Raw genomic sequence first — 17,777 nt, 5'->3', positions numbered from 1 at the left:
TTACCCCTGTTACCTTCGTTTCTTCACGTTGCAGACTTGATTCGCCTTGCATGTGTGTGCGTTCACATGCGGGGATCTCCTTTTTTTTTGAGGGAACACTTCTACACGTCCTGACTCGACGGCTCGTGAAACTACGTTGTTTTCCCGTCTTGTTTTGCCCCTTTCATGTTGGGGTGATGGTGTATATGTGTATCTGTCTCATTTGTCCTATTTGCTTCCTTTTTTTGTGATATACAAATGCACCACGCAGAAGACCCCCTCCAAAAAAAAAAGTCGAAGTTTCTTTTTGTTTTTCAATCTTCCCATATTCTTCTTGTACCCTCGCTTTCTGATTTCCTTTCGTTTGTATCTTCTTGTGCATCTTTGGGGTGTTTTTGGTGACCTCTTGCACATTTTGTTTGTATCTCAGCCGTTTTCATTTGAAGTCTAGCGCATCAATCGATGAATGAGCCCTCCACTACCGCTTCTTCATGAGTGGGCACTTGTGTCACATGCGCACTCGGCCGTATTTCGCTTTTGAAACAACTACCAAAACAAGGTCGCGAAGGAAAAGAAAAAAGCGGGGATGAGTCCACCGCTTCTCCAAGTCCCTTCGCCGTCGTTTCTGCCAAAGGTGCCAGGTAACTTGTGCTCCCTATCGTGATTGCGGGCTCGGCGGCTGTGTGTGGACAAGCCGTTGTGGGACCCGTGCTTCCACATAACATCACACGAGGTGATTTGATGGTTCACTGCTTATTTGCGCTTTTACGTCCTTTTGGCGTGATGGGCGATGGAGCGAAAGGAGGTAAAGGTGTTCCTCTCTTGGTCTGCAATTTATTCCTCTCTGTTTTTTTTGCCCCCCCCCCCTTTCCCCCTCCCTTTGCATCGCGCTTGAACCCTCTGGGCTGGTGGACCTGCACTGGCGCACACCCATCTCATAGTAAGCTCCTCCGTTTCGACCGCTTTCCGTTTCCCGCATTTCCCACGCACACACACACCAACACAGTTCTCTGATAGTAACACACCCTGCGCGCGTTTATTCCCAACCTTTTTCGTTGTCGCTTTTTCTAAGCATACATCGAAACCTTTTTTTGGTACTCTCGTTTCCATTGCCCTTCAATCCTCCTCTCCCCTATTCACTCGCAACCATGCAGCAGAGTCTCATTCCCGGCCACAACAACAACCGCCACCTGGCCTACGATGAGATCGAGAACAACATTGGTGGACTTCCGGTAACGGACAACCGCATCCAAGACCTGTTCGAATCCCTGGACGTCGACCACACCGGGGTTGTGTCGGTGGAGAATGTGAAGAAGTTCTACATGGGCCTCGAGCATTACGGCGTTGAGCTCTCTGATAAGGAGATTGATGACACTGTGCGCAAGCACGCCACAACTTATGATGATTCCCTGACTTATGATGAGTTCTCGTGCTTCGTGCTGAGCCTTGCGCAGTGGTAAAAAGAAACAGAATGGTCATTCCGCACCCCAAAGGGCATGGAAAGGAATGTGCGGAAGGTGGAGATGTTGTCAGTCTGTGGTGTCGCTTCTGTGTCTTTGTCTGCCGATGTTTTTTTTTTTTTGCATTACGTGGAACATCCTCGCATGTATTTGCGTTTTCGAAGTGGCTTGCAATGTGTGGTGTGAAGCGTATTTGACGGAGAAGAGCTTTTTTTTTCACACGCCGCTCGTTTTGCGTACCCACTCATCTCTTTGACTCTCTCCTCTTCCTCTCTACTTTTCCTCCACGGATCTTTTCTTTTTCCAATTCAATGTATTGTTAGCTGCGCGCTGCTCTCTCTCACCTCCCTTTTTTTTCCCTTTCCTGTAATTTAGTTTCTTCTTTTCCTCCCTCTCTCCCATCATCATCAACCACTCGCACCTGAAGAAGAGACGGGGGCACACGCCATGTAAGATGCCAGCTGTTACTCACCCATCCATACTGGTAGTCATCGACCCCCCCCCCCTCCCCCTCTCTCTCCTCTAAAAGAAACGGACACACAATGGAAAGACGAATCAAACGCTCTCCCCCTCCCCCAAATGATCCACAAAGTGATTTTACCCCTTTCGAGGGGAAGAAAAAAAAAAGAGAGCGTCCCTGATTCTTTTTTTTTGTGCTTTCATAATGTGCCGAGAATCGCGATGCATATAGTGAATTCTTCTTGCTTTGTTTTGTGCTTATGTTTTCCTGTTTGTTTACGTGTGTCTTTCTTGCGTGAGGATCTATGACCCCCCTCCCTTGCCTCCTCCTCCTCTTCCCTCCCCATACGTGCACACACAAATTTTTACAAACATATATGTGCATGTTTGAGTGTGTACGCCGCGGTGGAAAGACGGAACGGTAGCTGTGGGGGGTGGGGGGGAGGGGGGACGCTGGAGAAAGAAAGAAAAAAAGAGAGATGGCATACTTTTACACACACTGGTTCAAAAATGCATATAGGTAAAACTCAAGCATGGCACACTTTCGTTTGATGCTGTTTGCAGGTTTGGCATCTTCTATAGGAACGAAGTTTTTTTTTTGGTGGTGGGGGAGAGGCATGGTGCCATTTGGCTCAAACTCAACATGGACTTGGGAGTGGCAATGTTTGACAACATTTCCAACTGTGCACCGTTAGAGTTGCACTGCTCTCTTTCATCAGATTCATGCGGGGTTAGAGATACGGGAGTAGGGTTCTTATCCTTGTGCCTCACCACTGGGCGGCACCTCTCGTGCCCGCAGAAGACGCAAGTACTCCAGCGTCTACCTCGCTTATGCAGACGCACCACTCGTTCTCTCCCCTCCCCCATCACCACAACCACACACTACGTCCTCTACCTTCATCCTTCCTACCTTTCTACCCCTTTATTTATCTCCTGATCGTTTCCACCTCGCATTTCTTTTCTGTACATCCCCCTTTTCCCGCTGAATTCCCAGCACAATTCTATTACTCTTCCATTGAAGTGTGCATAGTCTTGTCATCTACTCTTTCCCCCGTGACCATTCGTGTATTTCGTTTGCGTGCAAACGAGGGAGCGCGTCTTCTTTTTAAAATTTATTCCAGGGTTGTCTTGTGTGAGGTCTTCACACTGCATAAAGACTCTAATCACCCCTACTATATTCAAGTATATTCCCCTTCAGGCTTTCTTTTGGATGTCTGGACGCTGCTCCATCTCTTTCCTTCTCCATTCCGAACATACACACACACACACACACACACACCTACTCGCACACGTGCACGCAGTGCCAGAGAGAGGGGCGGTTGTGACTCCCCGTTCAACCGCTGCCTTGGCAGCGCCCCTCTCGCTCACCCACACCCTCTCTCCGTGAGTCAACTCGTAAAAAATGGAGTGCGCCGATACACTGGCACTTATTGCGTCTTACTTGACGAAGAAAGAACTCGTGACACTGGGCGGGGTCTCACCTTTGTGTCGGAAGATCGTCTTTGACTCGTTCATGTCGTATGAGGAGAGGCAGTATCTAGTGCTGCCATGCCTCAAAGAGGATCACGTTGAGCTTGCCCCGCCTGGTCAGATATTGGCTCTCGCTTTCCTGGAGAAGGAGCAGCGGCTTCTGGTGCTCGTGCGCAGTGGTACAGATACGTCCAACACTGGCGAGGTGGAGTGCTACTTGTATTCCAAGCTCATGGATGACAATGGGTGTTTGGTGGATCATCAAAAGGAGCTTCCTGCTTGTTTTGCCCTTTCATCCTCGTTTGTACGCTTTAGTGGAAGTCGCTACCTCCTCTGCACAACGCGTGAAGGTGAGCTGCACGTTTTCGACGGTCTCATCGAGGTGATGATTGAGCTGCCGGTCGGGACAGACGGCTTTTACGCGTCCCCAAACGGCGATCACTTTCTACTCGATTACAATCATCATGCCTTTTTCTTCACCGCTAGCGTTCACATCGCGTGTTGGTGGGAGATGAGCCGAGTCGACACCAAGCGATATGGGGGCACCTACGGCGAAGCATCGAGCCTGCAGCAGTCCGCCATCCTAGCCGCACACCTGCGGGCGCAGATTGTGCCGTTGCCGGATCCCTTCAAGAGCTGCACTAACGGCAGTAGGGGCCGCGCTGACGTGCTTGTGGATGCGTCTCACTCGTCGTCACCTTCGAGTTTTTACCTTGGCACCAGCAGCGTTGCGTGGCGCGCGTTTTGGATGGGCAGCAGTTCTGCTCTGTACGCGAATGAGGACGCTGTGTTTCTGCTCAAGAGTTCTGTCTGTCGCGAGGTGGTTGCGGAAAAGCTGGTGTTGCTTTCGTCCTGGTGCTTAGATCTAGTGCACAGCAGCTGCGGCGACGTCTACAGCACTCCATGGGAGGACCATGACGAGTACGTCGTGATGAACTGCCGAAGGGTGCGATTGCACACGGTGAACTACCGGCCGCAGCAACAACCGACCACCGAGGAGCGTTTCGTCGACCTGGCTACCATCATCCCGAATCGTGTCGCCTTTGAAAGCGTTCGTATCGCTGTCCGCCAGGCTACTTATCTCATCTACATGCAGCATCAAGGTTTGGACAGAGTGCTTCTGCTCTCCCCTGATCTCTCACTCACAAGATGGATCTTGATTGGGCATCCTTCGTGCTATGTGCTGAGGCGTCAGCAAGTATCTCTTGTCACAGCAAGTTTCTCGCACGATGGTCGCGGCGATAACCTCCACCCGCTTATGGAGGCAGTTGAGGGCGGGCTTGGCTGTGTCTACCAGTTTGGGATGCAGCCCCCCGCGGTCTCACCTTCGGTCCCTGCGGATCCGTTTTTGACAGTCCTCAAGGTCACTTCCGCTGTGGACAGCGACGCTCTCTCTTCTGCCACGGGTCGCCTCTTGATGCTGCCGCAGTCTTTGACAGGTGTGGAAGTACTCTCTTGGACAGCGTTTGGTATCGTGTCCGCCTCGCTGTTATGGACGGTGTCAGTGCTGTGCTACAATGGTTGGTGGCTGCACTTGCAGCCTCTCTTTTGGGGAACGGTGCCATAGTCGTCTTCGTGTGCACTCTCTTTGTTCCTTTGTCCTGCGACAGGGGTCTACTGGGAGTAGTCGAATAGAGAGAAGTAGAACGTGACTGCGAAGTGGTGGCCAACCAGAGGCGAGAAGGGGATGCATGGAAAAACCAAGCTGTGGCACACTCGCAGAGGATGATACATTGCACATTCACGCTATCCACCGAGTATAATAAAAAATGCTAAGTGAATGCGTCATCACATAGAAGTCTGCACGTTTGCGTCGCCACGCAGCCGTGTGGGAATCGATTACTGCCAGCGGCTTAACAGGGTTCATTATTACTTTTACTGTTCTTGTTCTGTTCTTTGTTTGATGCAGTTTTCATTGTGTTCTGGCTAACCCCTTCCGCGCTTCTCTCTTTTCGTTTTTTTTTTTTTTTTGGGGGGGTTTCCCTTTCGTCCTGTGTACATATGACATGTATCTTTATATATATATATACGATTATATGTGGGGCAACATTTGCTACTTTGTTTGTGCTTTGGACACCTCTTTTCTTCCCATCTTCACACTTTCCCCTTCTCTTTCTCGTCGCTGTCTTGGCTGTGTTTTTGTGTCCTAAGCTCGCGCGACACTGCCCTCTCGCCACTCCTGTCCTCCCCCCTCTCCTCCTTCCCGCCTCTATGTTACACCGCTACGGTCGAGCGACGGTACAGGGGCTTACCCTGGCTCTCCCCCATATGCGTTCACCATCACCACTCTACCCCGTTTGCTTTCGTGTGTGCGGGATTTAAGGTTTCTCTCGCTTTTTGCTAGTGGCTGGCTGCCTTTTCTATTTTTTTTTTTGCCCGACAGCGCGCACACACTTTTTTTTTTAGCCCGCGGAGTCAGGGATGTGTGAAGAACTATCTTGACGCTTTGTGTAGACTGTAGAGACGCCCTCACGAGCAGTTGGCACGGGCGCCGAGGACCACCATTGCCGCAGTCACCTCTGGAGAGAGGCAATGTGGCCATGTGGCTTCAACACAGGCGTGTAACGTGTGGTATCATTTTTCTTTTGTGACTGTTCTATATAGCGGCCGGCATGGAATACTGCCGCTGCGGCTTTTATGAGGAGGAGTTTGCCTGTGGGTATCATACGGATGTGTTCGGGAAGGTGCTGAGAAAGAAGGGGGTGAGGAAAGGTGGTTACCAAACACCTTATTGTTCACGCACAGAGCCAGTGGCCTTGAGACAACGGGATGTGCAGGATGTGCTCTTTTCCATGAAGGTTTGTGGTTTACAATCCGCTACTTGTGGCCATCCGCGACACTCGCTGGTCACACACGGTTTTTCTCGCCTCGTGCTCTGCTTGTCTGCTTCATTGCTTCTCCCCCTTTTTTATAGGTTATATACATATATGCGCATACGTGTATATCTACAGTTTTTATGGGAGTACCGCGCATGGGCCGCATCATAATGTGCGTGCGTTTCTGTGTCCCTTAGCTGGGGTTGCCTGTTTCGAATGCTTTAGTTTTAGTTTTTCTGTTTCTTTCCGTGCATATCTGCGACTGAAGGGACGGCTGATGTGATAGTGCGATTTCTTTTTTTTTTGTTCTGCTTTCCGTTTTCCTCGGATTTCCCTCTTGGACCATCTTTTTTTTTTTTCCTCTCCTCCTCCTCCTCCTCCTCACCTGCTACAGATTCTGCATGCTTAGTAAACATCTGAAATCATCTTCGCATTCGAGGGAGAGTTTCGGGGACGTGGCGATCTGTTCCTGTGCTGCCTCGCTCGATGAACGAACGGCGCATCGCTCGCCGGAGTGGTGTGAGCAACTGTAGTAGTACGGGACGAATGCATACGTCACTCGGTAGGTGACTCAAACACTTTTATTGAACTTCTCGCCGCACCCTCATTGGAGGCTAAATACTTTCTCCGATGTAGATGCCCCATGTTCAACACTTCTCTTTCTCCAACGTTTTCTGTGCATGCCTAGATGCATGTACCCCAAGTGAGAGTGGGGAAGCCTCGCCCTACGCAGCTCTGGAAAAGTTGAAGATTTTTCCTCGCCGTTCATATCCACCTTTTCGCAACTCTGTCACGTTTTCGTCTTGAACGAATTCTCACCACGTGCTGTCCTCCGACATGCGACTCAGAGTAGAAGTGGCGGCTCACGTCTCCCCCCCCCTCCCCTCCCCGCCTTCCCCCCTCCCATTTCCGTTGTTGTTGCCGCCGCTCTCTACTTCTTTTTACCCCTCCCTTATTCTCCAAGAGGGGGAAAAAAGGTACGCTCGTTCCCTCCCCCCCCCCCCCATTTCTCCTCGTCAATACGCACGCACACACACCAAAGAGGATGAGTGTTGATAACACGTTCGAAGCGTTCTGCACAAGGAGCGCTCTCCAGCAGCGGCGCGACGGCTTGCTCGTACCGTCCGAGTCATCACACAGTTTTTCTTATTATCAGTGGTTGGAGGTTGCAAAAGAAAAGTATGCGAACTGTCACCCGCCAGCTTCTTCTTCAGGGCAACAGCAACTGCCAGCAAAGAGAGAGAAGAAGGAGGTCATTTTCAGTGACCCTGGCAGCGGGCTTGCCAACGGTCTTGCACAGCAGCTTCGCGCCTCTCTCGAAAGGCAGACAACACCTAACAACATGCCAACCGTTCTCGGTCGCGCCTCTCAGGATTCCTTCCCTATGCCACAGGCTTCGGCAGAGATGCCTGTGTTTCTTGCACTCGCGGAGGCAGCGATTCGCTTGACACTCTGGATACCAGAGGACATGCAGCTGGCGCAGCTAGCAGCGCGCCTCCGCCCTAACCTGCGCACACTGGAGGAGCGGGGTGTTATTCGTCTCTATCACGGCTGCTTTCCGTCTCTCCAGGTGCTGATGGACTTGCTATCCTGGCGTATCATTGCTCATCGATGGGATTGCCTTACACCCGAAAAGCGGCAGGTCGCATTGGATGGCGTACTGGGCCTGTGCAGTGCCTTGGGCAGCGTTTCTACGGAGGCGTTGCGCGCTGCCGTGCACGAGCTTTTCCTTCCTGCAGCTTCTTCCCCCTCCCTGGACTCAGCTGCGTTGTCAAGGCTTGACACACTAGTTGGTCACGTGAGTTCGGCCGTACCGTTTCAGTTTCCGATCTGTCATGGCCTAGTGCCGCTGTACCCAGAGCCGGTAGGACAGCTGCATGTACCCGGGGAACCGCTTGTCTCTGCCCACAGTATGTTGAAGGACGAAAAGCTCTCACGACCCGTGGAAGTGGAGCGCATCGTCGAGGATGCCGAGATGCGGATCGGTGAACTGCTAAATGTAACATCTTCTCCCACTCCCACTCCCGCTCTGCACGCACCATCGGCAGGAGAGTCACCAAGCCGCCGCGTGCCTGCGGTAACGCCAGCGCGGCCGCCATCCGATCCCTTTGACAACATCGCACCGTGCATCACCAAGGGCAAACGCCCTCGAACTAGTGTCGCTCAGACTCGGCATCAGAATCCAACGAGAACGGCGAGTGGGCATATTCCGTGCATGTCTCAGTACCACGCGCGCTACGCCGAACCGGCGAAGCACGCCAGTTCCGAGTGTCCGTACTGTGCAACTTGTCACCTGATGGAGATCATCTTCCGCGACAACAGGCAGAACTGTACATGGGGTCACTGGCCGACTCCGCGCAAAATCCACTTTCACCTGAAGCGTTTCCCACAAGTCATGAAGCTCGCCCAGGAGCGCGCTGCTGCGATGCAGCGCGGCGTGCAGTTGGCGGCGACGGACAAGGTGCCACTGTGAGGCTATGCGCGGATCCTTCTCCACTTACAGACACTAAGTTGCCCCTTTGTTTTTCGCGGAACCACTGGCTTAGATATGATACACTGCAGCATGCTCCATCCATGTACGCAGACCAACGGGTGTGTCGAGACAACGTGTGAAGGGCGTCTGCTTCTGTGAGGGGGCTGTTTGCTACTCGTGTTACTCAGCACACCGGTTGTGCCCCCCACTCCCTCAAACACAGCTTTATATTTGGCCGATGCATCACATCGATGGGTAAACAAGGTGGTGGCTGTGGTGCATGGTAGTTCTTCCTGTACAACCCCACCCACATAGTATTGCGGCAATAAGCCTTGAGGCCTGTCCAGATTCGCCGTTTTCTCTCACTTGAGCTGCCCCGGCATCAGAGTTCCCACGCGCCTCGCTCATGCCTACGGGTCTTCTCCCTTGGAGTTTTTGACTATTGTGTCCTTTCTCTGCCACCGCCACCCATGACGCACACGCACTTCCCTCTTTCCTCAGTTCCCTTGTGTGGTTTTGTTAGCCAAGAAAAGTCCGAGTCTACCACAAACGTTTACGGACAGACTCTCCCTCTCGTTTTTTTTTGTTTGGGTAGTGGCGGATTTTTTACCCACGAAAGCATTGAGGGCCTCCTTCCCCCCCCCCCCCCCACACACACACGCAAAAATATACACATATACATCTATACACACAGACGCGGGGATCATCAAAACATCAAAAGGGGAAACTATGGCGGCACCGTTTGACAAATCAAAAAATGTGGCGCTGTCCCTCGAGCAGCTTGTTGGCCAGACGCCGGCGGTGTACCTGAATAAACTGAACCACACCAAAGCGAAGATCGTGCTAAAGATGGAGTCTGAAAACCCCATGGCGTCTGTCAAAGATCGCCTTGGCTTCGCCATCTACGATAAGGCCGAGAGGGAAGGCGCGCTGATCCCAGGCAAGTCGGTTGTGGTGGAGTCAACCAGTGGTAACACTGGCGTGTCACTGGCACACTTGGGTGCTATTCGCGGCTACAAGGTCATCATCACGATGCCTGAATCCATGTCTCTGGAGCGCCGCTGTCTCCTGCGCATCTTCGGCGCTGAGCTTATTCTCACCCCTGCCGCTCTCGGCATGAAAGGAGCCGTGGCAATGGCGAAAAAGATCGTCGCCGCTAACCCCAACGCTGTCTTGGCCAATCAGTTCGAAACGAAGTATAATGCCCTCATTCACGAGGAGACCACCGGGCCGGAGATTTGGGAGCAAACCCACCACAACGTCGACTGCTTTGTTGCCGGTGTTGGCACAGGCGGCACCATCACCGGTGTAGCGCGTGCGCTAAAGAAGGTGGGGTGCAATGCCCGGATTGTCGCCGTGGAGCCGGCGGAGTCGCCCGTGCTGTCTGGTGGAAGACCGGGCCCCCACAAGATTCAGGGGATCGGTGCGGGGTTTGTGCCAGCCGTTCTCGACCGCAGCCTCATCGACGAGGTGCACTGCGTGACGAGCGACGACGCCGTTGAAACAGCACTGAGGCTCTCTCTCAGCGATGGCATCTACTGTGGCTTCTCTGGCGGTGCCAACGTTTACGCAGCGTTGAAGATCGCGGAGCGTCCGGAGATGGAGGGCAAAACCATCGTGACAGTCATCCCTTCTTTTGGTGATCGCTACCTCTCTACCATGCTGTACAAGCGCATACGGGATGAGGTGTCATCGTTGCCCGTGGTCGATGCTTCGGAGCTGGAGGAATGACCCCCTCCCCCTCTCCTCCTCTCCCCCCAAAAAAAAAAAACCAGCGGCCTGGTGTCGTCACTGTAGGCTTTTGTGACGTGAGCGTACAAAGGGAAAGAGGAGACGCATGGCATCAGTACCCGCGTAAACAGGAGAGGAGGGCGTTAGATGCGGTCTTGAATGTGCCTGTGTGTGTCTGACAGCGGTTTACAACTATCGCTTCATGTCCTTGGAGCTGGGCACCGTCACCCGCCCTCTCTTTTTTCTTGGTGTGTTGCAATTCTTGTTTGACTGCCCCCTTTTTTCTCTTCTCAAATAGTACTCCTCAAACAAAAATGCAGCGAGAGGTGAGCACAGGCGGTGGCGGTTGATCGTGATGGAGGTGGGCAACAGGGGCATACACTTTACCCTATCCCCCCATTGTCTGCATGTTTTCTTTCGGTTTCCTTCGTTTCTCCAAAATCTCTCAGCTGTGTTATCCCTTCCATCACACCGTACATGACTGTGCCAAAGCCTCATCCGCAGGAGAGGCTTATAGGTGCGCATTTGTGTATGTGTGCTGAGGTGACGAGGCGCGCTTTTTTTTTCCGCATGTGTGCGTTTGGGAATTTGTCATGGGCTTTTTTTTTTACTTTTTGTATTTACACTTTTCATTTTTCTCAGTTTGGTATGCCCACTTCGCTCTCTTTTCATTCCCCCCACCCCCCCCCTCCCTCCCCGTCACTCCTTCTGTTGCTTTTCCATTTCCTATCTCCTGTTTTCGTTTCGTTCTCTCATTTTTCCATGCGTTTTCGATGTTTGTCGTGAGTGTCCTCCGTCAATTTATATATATATATATATTATTTACCCTCTACTTTCTTTTTGACTGGATTGTCGCAGCAGGATTTCAGCAATCTCCCCCCCTCCCCAAGAAAAAACATCACCACCAAACACACACATACACACACTTGGACGCCGTATAAAACTTTGCCTATCGTGGCGCTGGCGTAGTAGGGTGATGTAGATGAAAGGACGTGTGAGGTGCTGTGAGCTGGCGTCATAGAGACCTACAAGCTTATGACCGGGCGGAGGTTTAGGGGTAGAGAAAGAAGAGCCCAGTGGGGGGGGGAAGGAGGGGGAGGGGCATGCAGCGTGGGAGGAAACGGAGCCGTGCACTCTTTTTCACGTGCTTTGGATATGTGTGTGCGTGTTTTTTTTTTTACCTGCGTTCCCCCTCTTGTCCACACACGTTGACCTTGCCCGCCTCTCTCTCTGCTCATCCCTGAGTGTGCCGTTCTTCTCAGTTTTCACTCGTGTTGTCATCCGTGATATGGGTTATCCAAAAATATATAAAGAAAAAGGAGGGGCGCGGGGCGAGCGTGTTTTCCCAGCTCATATCGAACACGACCAACACAACGTAAAAAAAGGAACAACAAAACGTGCCCATCTCTCTAGTAAAGCGAAGTGGTACGCACGATCAATCACGGTCGATGAGAGACGGAGTGCGCGATCTTGATGTTTACAAGGGAATGCTTTGGGCACTTCGGCGAGTAACCTGCGCTACCACCTACGTGACGGCACGTTCAGGAGCTGATACAAACGTGGGGGATTCCTGCTCTCTTATTACCACTGGCTATATCGAGGATATGGCTAGTCTGCGACGTGCAGGCTTCATGAGGCGGCGCGCATCTCAATAGTCTCAATCCTTCAGGTGTGACGTTTTGCATGAGCTTATCAACAGGAGAACCCCGACTGTGACGAACCGTTTTAGTGGCTTTGTTTTTTCCCAATACCCCCTTTTTTTTCATGACTTCTACTGCGTTCTGTTGACATCATTTGCGTCTCCAGTTCTCTTAACCCCCCCGCCCCTCTTCTTTTTTTTTTAGTGTGCGTGTCTCTCTCTTTTATTAGTATTTCTGTAGGGTCTATATCAACAGGGAGCGATCGGAACACAAGGAAGCTGCTTTTGCAAGCGTTTCACTCTGTGCGCATGCATTGATTTTTTTTTTTTTTGGAGCGCACACTGCTGCGTTTCCCACGGAAAAAAATTGTTTTATACAAAGAAGGGTGTACATTCAGTCGATCCCAGTCTCATCCGCACGTACTCATCAGCGTGCTCAAAGTTTCTTACCCATGGTCCTCTTCCCTTCTCCCCGTTTGGAGTGATCTTCGCAATACGTGGCCCGGCAAAGTAGCAGGAAACGAGCGACATACACACACACTCTCTTTCTGCCCTCTCCCCCCTCCCGTTGTGGGGGGGGGGGAGGGTAATCGAACGTTGTGCCTTCTTCTAGTTGCCGCCTCTGTGCGTCCTTTTTCTTTTTTCAAATCCTTTCCCCTCTCACCAGGCTCATACACCCCGTGGGGCGCCTACACACACTATTTTGGGGAAGCGACAGACTTCGGTGGTTTCGGCAGCGCTTCGCCATCGGATAGCCCCTCACATTCGTGAATCAGTTCTCCGTTGCGCGCACGTGTCCGGGCGTTTGTAGGGCTGGCTCGCTTACTGCAAGAGGCGGGTTGTTGTGCAGCAGTTGACTCTCTTGGATGGGGGAGCTCGAGAGCACACTGTTCTCTGAAGTGCACCACGACACGTTGGCGTAGGCACGATCGAACATACACACACACACACACACACATACACATACACACGAAGGTGACGCGAACATATTCAACCATGCACTTTTCTCAATACCCTCTCCGGCTGACAGACCTGGAGCGTGAAAAGCTGCAGCTAGTCGTGGCTGCACTGAAGGTGAGTGAGTACACCAATGTCGTCGATGACTTTATGTATCCTCATGGCAAGGAGGGCTGCATGGTGGCGGCTATGCGCGAGTTTGTCGACATCGTTGTGGGTCTCGCGATTGCCTCCGATGCCATTCCACGGTCTATGAAAAACTCCTTCATGACAGGGGATACGAGCATGGCCACAGTGGTGCCGCTGTTGGAAGACCTCTTTGAGATAATGCGCCGCCACAAGCGCTTGAACCCTTTCAGCCATCGCAGCGAATATGGCCAGCTAATGATGATGCTGCAGGATGTACAGAAGCCGTCTGTACAGCGCTTTCTTCAAATCCAAAGCACGCTAATCATACCGGTGCGGACTGTGGAGGTAGCCCTGTCTAGTATCCACTGCGAGGCCCTCATCGATGATGAGACATTACGCAGGGATTTTCTGAAAAAGACGGGGGCAGAGAAAGAGGCTGGCATGCAGAGCCTCATCAACCTCTACAGCGAAGGCGATGAAATCAAAAAGGAGGTCATTGAGCACTGCCTGCGCAGCATCGACGATGTGTATTCGTTTATTCAATCCAATACCCGGCCTCTTCGTACCCTGCGGCACTGGTTGAGCCGCGACTTCGAGCCTCTCTCATCAGACAACATCTACAGCATCTCCATCTCCAACGGACGCGGCGGCGCCTGCTTCACGCATAGTCACGCAACGCACTGCCAGTATGTCGCCGAGTCGCTGCTGCTGTGGGAAAACGTCCAGAGGAACATATTAACCCTGTGGGAGGTGGCTGAAGACGACATGCTTGTAGATGGGAAGGGCCACTATTCTGTGGTGAACACTGGGCAGGGGTTTCACCGCATGTGCTCTGCACCAAAGAGCCACGGAGCCATGTCCCGTCTCGTGCACGACACTGAGCAACGCATGGGGGGCTGGGTTGGAATTAAAGTGATTCACCTTGGCGACCGGGACGTGCCGAATCCCCTGGTGTTCATTGACAAGTACACCGTAATTCCCCAGTTGGTGAAGCCGGTGTTGCAGACGCTGTGCGCTCTGCGCTACGTCTTTCATGAGGAGGACGAGGAAGAAGAAGGACATCCGCAGGTGGCCCACGAGTACGACAACTACCCCGGCTTGCGAAACCTGCTACGCTCCAAGTATCACAGTTACAACGATTTGATTATGATGATCCTGAGTGACTTCTTCAAACACGCTTTCGATGGCTCTGGGGACGATGGCGGCAGCTGCATCGATGGGAGGCTTACATCCGCATGGAACTGGTGCTATCAGCTGCACAAGAAGAAGTACTACGATGCATTCGTGCTGACCGGCTTTTCAGGGTTTGATTGATCAGCACTCTGACTTGTTGACGCTCGCTGTGGTCAGGCGTTGCGATGCCGATACCAAAGACTCGCTTAATCTCCGTCTAGTGCGCGGTTGCTGAAGTGTTTGCGTGTATTTCGCTTGCTGTTCTTTCTGGTTGTGTCACCCACTCTCTCCCACTCACCCACTCCCCCTCCCCATAGCGAATCCGCTCAAGGCGGGGCTTTCTCTGGGGGTCCATGAGGTTAAGGTGGTTTGTCTGTCTGTATTGAGTCCGTTTGTGTTGTTGTTGTTCTCTCCTCCTCATGAGGGCCCGACTTCGCTTCTTCTATCCTGCCCTTGCCTTTATCGCCTGGGGTGTGGAAGACATGAGAGAACAAAGGAATGGCAGCACACCCTTCACAGCGTCTAGCCATATTAAAGTCCACAATGCACACACTAACAACAACAGTCCGAGTCAATCGACATTAGGCAGCACACTCGGCAGGGTGAGCTCAAACTCCACTCAATGGGTTTCTTTTGCGTGAGGGGGCTAAGCTCATCTGGTAGTGACATGTTTTTTTTTTTTACTCTCTCCCTTTTTCAAGGTAGGCAGAAGGGGTCGCGGTGGAACAGACACACACGTTCCGGTGATGACACATCATGACCTTGCGTGAATGACAAAGCTGAGATACGCCATTGCGCCGATTGACACCGACATATATTATTTCCTTCCAGGTGAGCGAGTGTTCGCCGCTACGTCATGCGAGCGTGTGCCCTTCTGTGGTTCGTTCCCAAAACGATGGACTACCGCACTGGATCAGTACTTTTTCCAATATACTCGAGCCGTTCTGCTGGTGTGTCCCAATAGACTTCGTTTTATCCGCATGAGACAGCGAGGTTGATCGAGGTGTATTTTTGTCTGTGCGCCGCTTTCCTTCTTTTCCTTGCTTCCTCTCGGCTGATTAGTGAGTTCATCTCCACCCCCTCCTTTGCCTCTTCGTTCTTTTGCCTTGCCGATAGTGACTCTACGTAAAAGTCGATACCCCCTCCTCTTTCTCCACACACACACAGACACACACACACACACACGAACCGGCACAACCGATACCCTAAAGTTCGTTGGTATTTTCTACTTTACGCTGCGATAGGCGTGGCGTTGAGCAAAAACCGACGAAGATCGCATCGGTGGCCGTGATAGCATGATTGATACACTGTCGATTGTGAGCTACAGCGGCGTGGTGCTGTGGCAGAAGACAAACCATGAGACGGGACGACGTGCCATGGTGAACAAGCTGATTCAGGAGGTGCTTCTGGAGGATCGTGCAGGTCTCGTACAATACAGCGTGGATGACTACAAGATGCAGTGGGCTTTGGAGAACAACGCCAAGTTTTTTGTTGTGGCGGTATATTCTAAGTTCTTCAGGCCGCACTACATGCACGCCTTTCTGCGTGACATCTCGACAACGTTCGCCAAGAAATACGCCAAGCAAACACTCCTACAAGACTTATTCTCAGACACTCCAGGGGGCAGCACGAGCACCACCACCAGCAGCAGCAGCAGCAACAACAGCGCGGCAGTCTCGAACCCCCTCGAGTTCAGTGAGGAATACGCCGCTCTGTATGCAAAGTTCAGTGCTAGCGAGGAGGCGGCCTCGCGGCATGTAGAAGGAGGGAGTGTACGTGAGGCTTTGAGTCGCACTGTCAATGATGCACCGGATGGGGCGAGCGACAGTCACTGTACGCAGGGAGACGGTGGGGATGACGACACACACGGGGACAGCCCACAACAGTTTGCCGCACCGCATGCAGGCAAGGTGATTATGACAAAAGATGGTCGACGGCTCAACATTGGTGGGGGTCCTAGTCGAGCTAAAACCGTGGGCTCGTCGGAGGTGGCAACGGCCAGCGGCTCGACCAAGAGGCGCGGCAAGAAGCCAACAACATGGGACAACCCCAGCGCTGTTTACGACCCCATGGTAGAGAAGCAGTCGCACCAAAAGGCAACAGAGGCGGATCTGCAGGCGCAGGTGAACATTCAGCGCGAGACGTATATTAAGCGATTGCCCAGCGGTGCCATTGCCCCGGTGAAGGAACGAGAGTGGGAGGGGCAGTCGCGGGGTCGCTTGGCAACGTGGTTGCGTTCCTACGTCGGCACTCGCGAGGTGGACGCCCAAGATTTAAAGAACATCATTCCAGACTTGCGCGAAAAACTCATTGCAAAGAACGTCGCCGTGGGGATCGCCGATAGTGTGTGCAAATCTGTCGAGGCTTCTCTAGCGGGCAAGCGGCTGGGCACGTTCGACTCACTGTATAAGACCGTCGATGATGCCTTGACGGCCTCGCTGCGCCGTATTTTGCATCCGAAGTCTGAGGTGAATATTTTGCGCGATGTTGCCGCTGCGAAAGCCGCAGGTAAGCCCTACACCATTGTCGTGTGCGGCGTGAACGGGGTTGGCAAGTCCACATCCCTCGCGAAGATGACTTACTGGCTGCAGCAGAATAGTAATTCGGTTCTTTTGGCTGCCGGTGACACGTTTCGGCATGGCGCGGTGGAGCAGCTCGAGGTGCACGGGCGATGCCTTGGGGTTCCCGTCTTTCAGTTAGGCTACGGCGCCGACCCTTCCGCCGTGGCTGCGGCAGCCGTGGCGCAGGCCATCAGGCAGCACACTGACGTGGTGATGATCGACACGGCGGGCCGCATGCAGGATCACGAGTCTCGTATGCGAGCTTTGGCAAAGCTCATCCACGACAATCAACCTAATCTCGTCCTCTTCGTTGGTGAGGCCCTCGTGGGCAACAACGGCGTGGATCAGCTGCGCAAGTTTAATCAGTGTCTTGTGGACTTCGCACCTGTGGGGTCGCAGCCGCGTGGCATCGATGGTATTGTGCTGACCAAGTTTGACACGATTGACGACAAGGTTGGCGCCGCCCTGTCCATGGTGTACGAGCTGGGCCAGCCTATTGTGTTTGTGGGTGTCGGGCAGACCTACCAAGATTTGAAGCTGATCAATCCGGATGTTGTGGTGAGCGCGCTAATGAAGTGAGTGCCGCGGCTCGGGCTGATCAAGTCTACGCCCCTCTCCTCAGTTTCCTGGTGGTTGCGGGACAGTGTATGTGGGTGTGGGTGGGAGTGTGGGTGTGCAATTGGAGCTGTGTTGCTGGTCACTCTGTTCTTTTTCGTTTTTCCATAGCGAACTGATCTTCAATTTGAAGACTCCTGCTCTTGCTCATTCCCTAGTGGGCTGCTGCGACGGAGGTGACGGATAGAGGGGGTCGTTGATGTGCACGCTAATATCCGCAGATGCGCCTTCGTGCTTGTGTTGTGCTTCCACTTACGAGGCTTTCTTCTGCCGGCTTTGTTGTTCCGCATCGCTTGCACACCAACGCCATTCCCC

At 52.6% G+C, this 17,777-nt stretch overlaps 6 protein-coding genes across 6 annotated transcripts; all 6 read left to right on the top strand.

The window, feature by feature from the left end:
- Window positions 1–1,127: 1,127 nt before the first annotated feature.
- On the top strand, window positions 1,128–1,439 carry JKF63_00370 (uncharacterized protein; the record flags this gene model as incomplete). The annotated part of the gene is made up of 1 exon (XM_067896422.1): window positions 1,128–1,439. One exon carries the CDS (start codon window positions 1,128–1,130, stop codon window positions 1,437–1,439), a length of 312 nt encoding a protein of 103 aa, XP_067752579.1.
- Window positions 1,440–3,300: 1,861 nt separating this feature from the next.
- JKF63_00369 (uncharacterized protein) lies at window positions 3,301–4,935 on the top strand (the record flags this gene model as incomplete). Its single annotated transcript, XM_067896421.1, has 1 exon — window positions 3,301–4,935. The coding sequence occupies one exon, from the start codon at window positions 3,301–3,303 to the stop codon at window positions 4,933–4,935; it is 1,635 nt and encodes a 544-aa protein (XP_067752578.1).
- A 2,294-nt stretch (window positions 4,936–7,229) lies between these two features.
- JKF63_00368 (uncharacterized protein) lies at window positions 7,230–8,657 on the top strand (the record flags this gene model as incomplete). Its single annotated transcript, XM_067896420.1, has 1 exon — window positions 7,230–8,657. The coding sequence occupies one exon, from the start codon at window positions 7,230–7,232 to the stop codon at window positions 8,655–8,657; it is 1,428 nt and encodes a 475-aa protein (XP_067752577.1).
- Window positions 8,658–9,386: 729 nt separating this feature from the next.
- On the top strand, window positions 9,387–10,388 carry JKF63_00367 (uncharacterized protein; the record flags this gene model as incomplete). The annotated part of the gene is made up of 1 exon (XM_067896419.1): window positions 9,387–10,388. The coding sequence occupies one exon, from the start codon at window positions 9,387–9,389 to the stop codon at window positions 10,386–10,388; it is 1,002 nt and encodes a 333-aa protein (XP_067752576.1).
- A 2,635-nt stretch (window positions 10,389–13,023) lies between these two features.
- On the top strand, window positions 13,024–14,427 carry JKF63_00366 (uncharacterized protein; the record flags this gene model as incomplete). Its single annotated transcript, XM_067896418.1, has 1 exon — window positions 13,024–14,427. The coding sequence occupies one exon, from the start codon at window positions 13,024–13,026 to the stop codon at window positions 14,425–14,427; it is 1,404 nt and encodes a 467-aa protein (XP_067752575.1).
- A 1,154-nt stretch (window positions 14,428–15,581) lies between these two features.
- On the top strand, window positions 15,582–17,426 carry JKF63_00365 (uncharacterized protein; the record flags this gene model as incomplete). Its single annotated transcript, XM_067896417.1, has 1 exon — window positions 15,582–17,426. One exon carries the CDS (start codon window positions 15,582–15,584, stop codon window positions 17,424–17,426), a length of 1,845 nt encoding a protein of 614 aa, XP_067752574.1.
- Window positions 17,427–17,777: the final 351 nt, after the last annotated feature.

This window comes from Porcisia hertigi, chromosome 36 (genome assembly GCF_017918235.1).
Source record: "Porcisia hertigi strain C119 chromosome 36, whole genome shotgun sequence".
Taxonomy (NCBI): domain Eukaryota; phylum Euglenozoa; class Kinetoplastea; order Trypanosomatida; family Trypanosomatidae; genus Porcisia; species Porcisia hertigi.
This window is presented reverse-complemented; position numbering and strand designations above follow the sequence as displayed.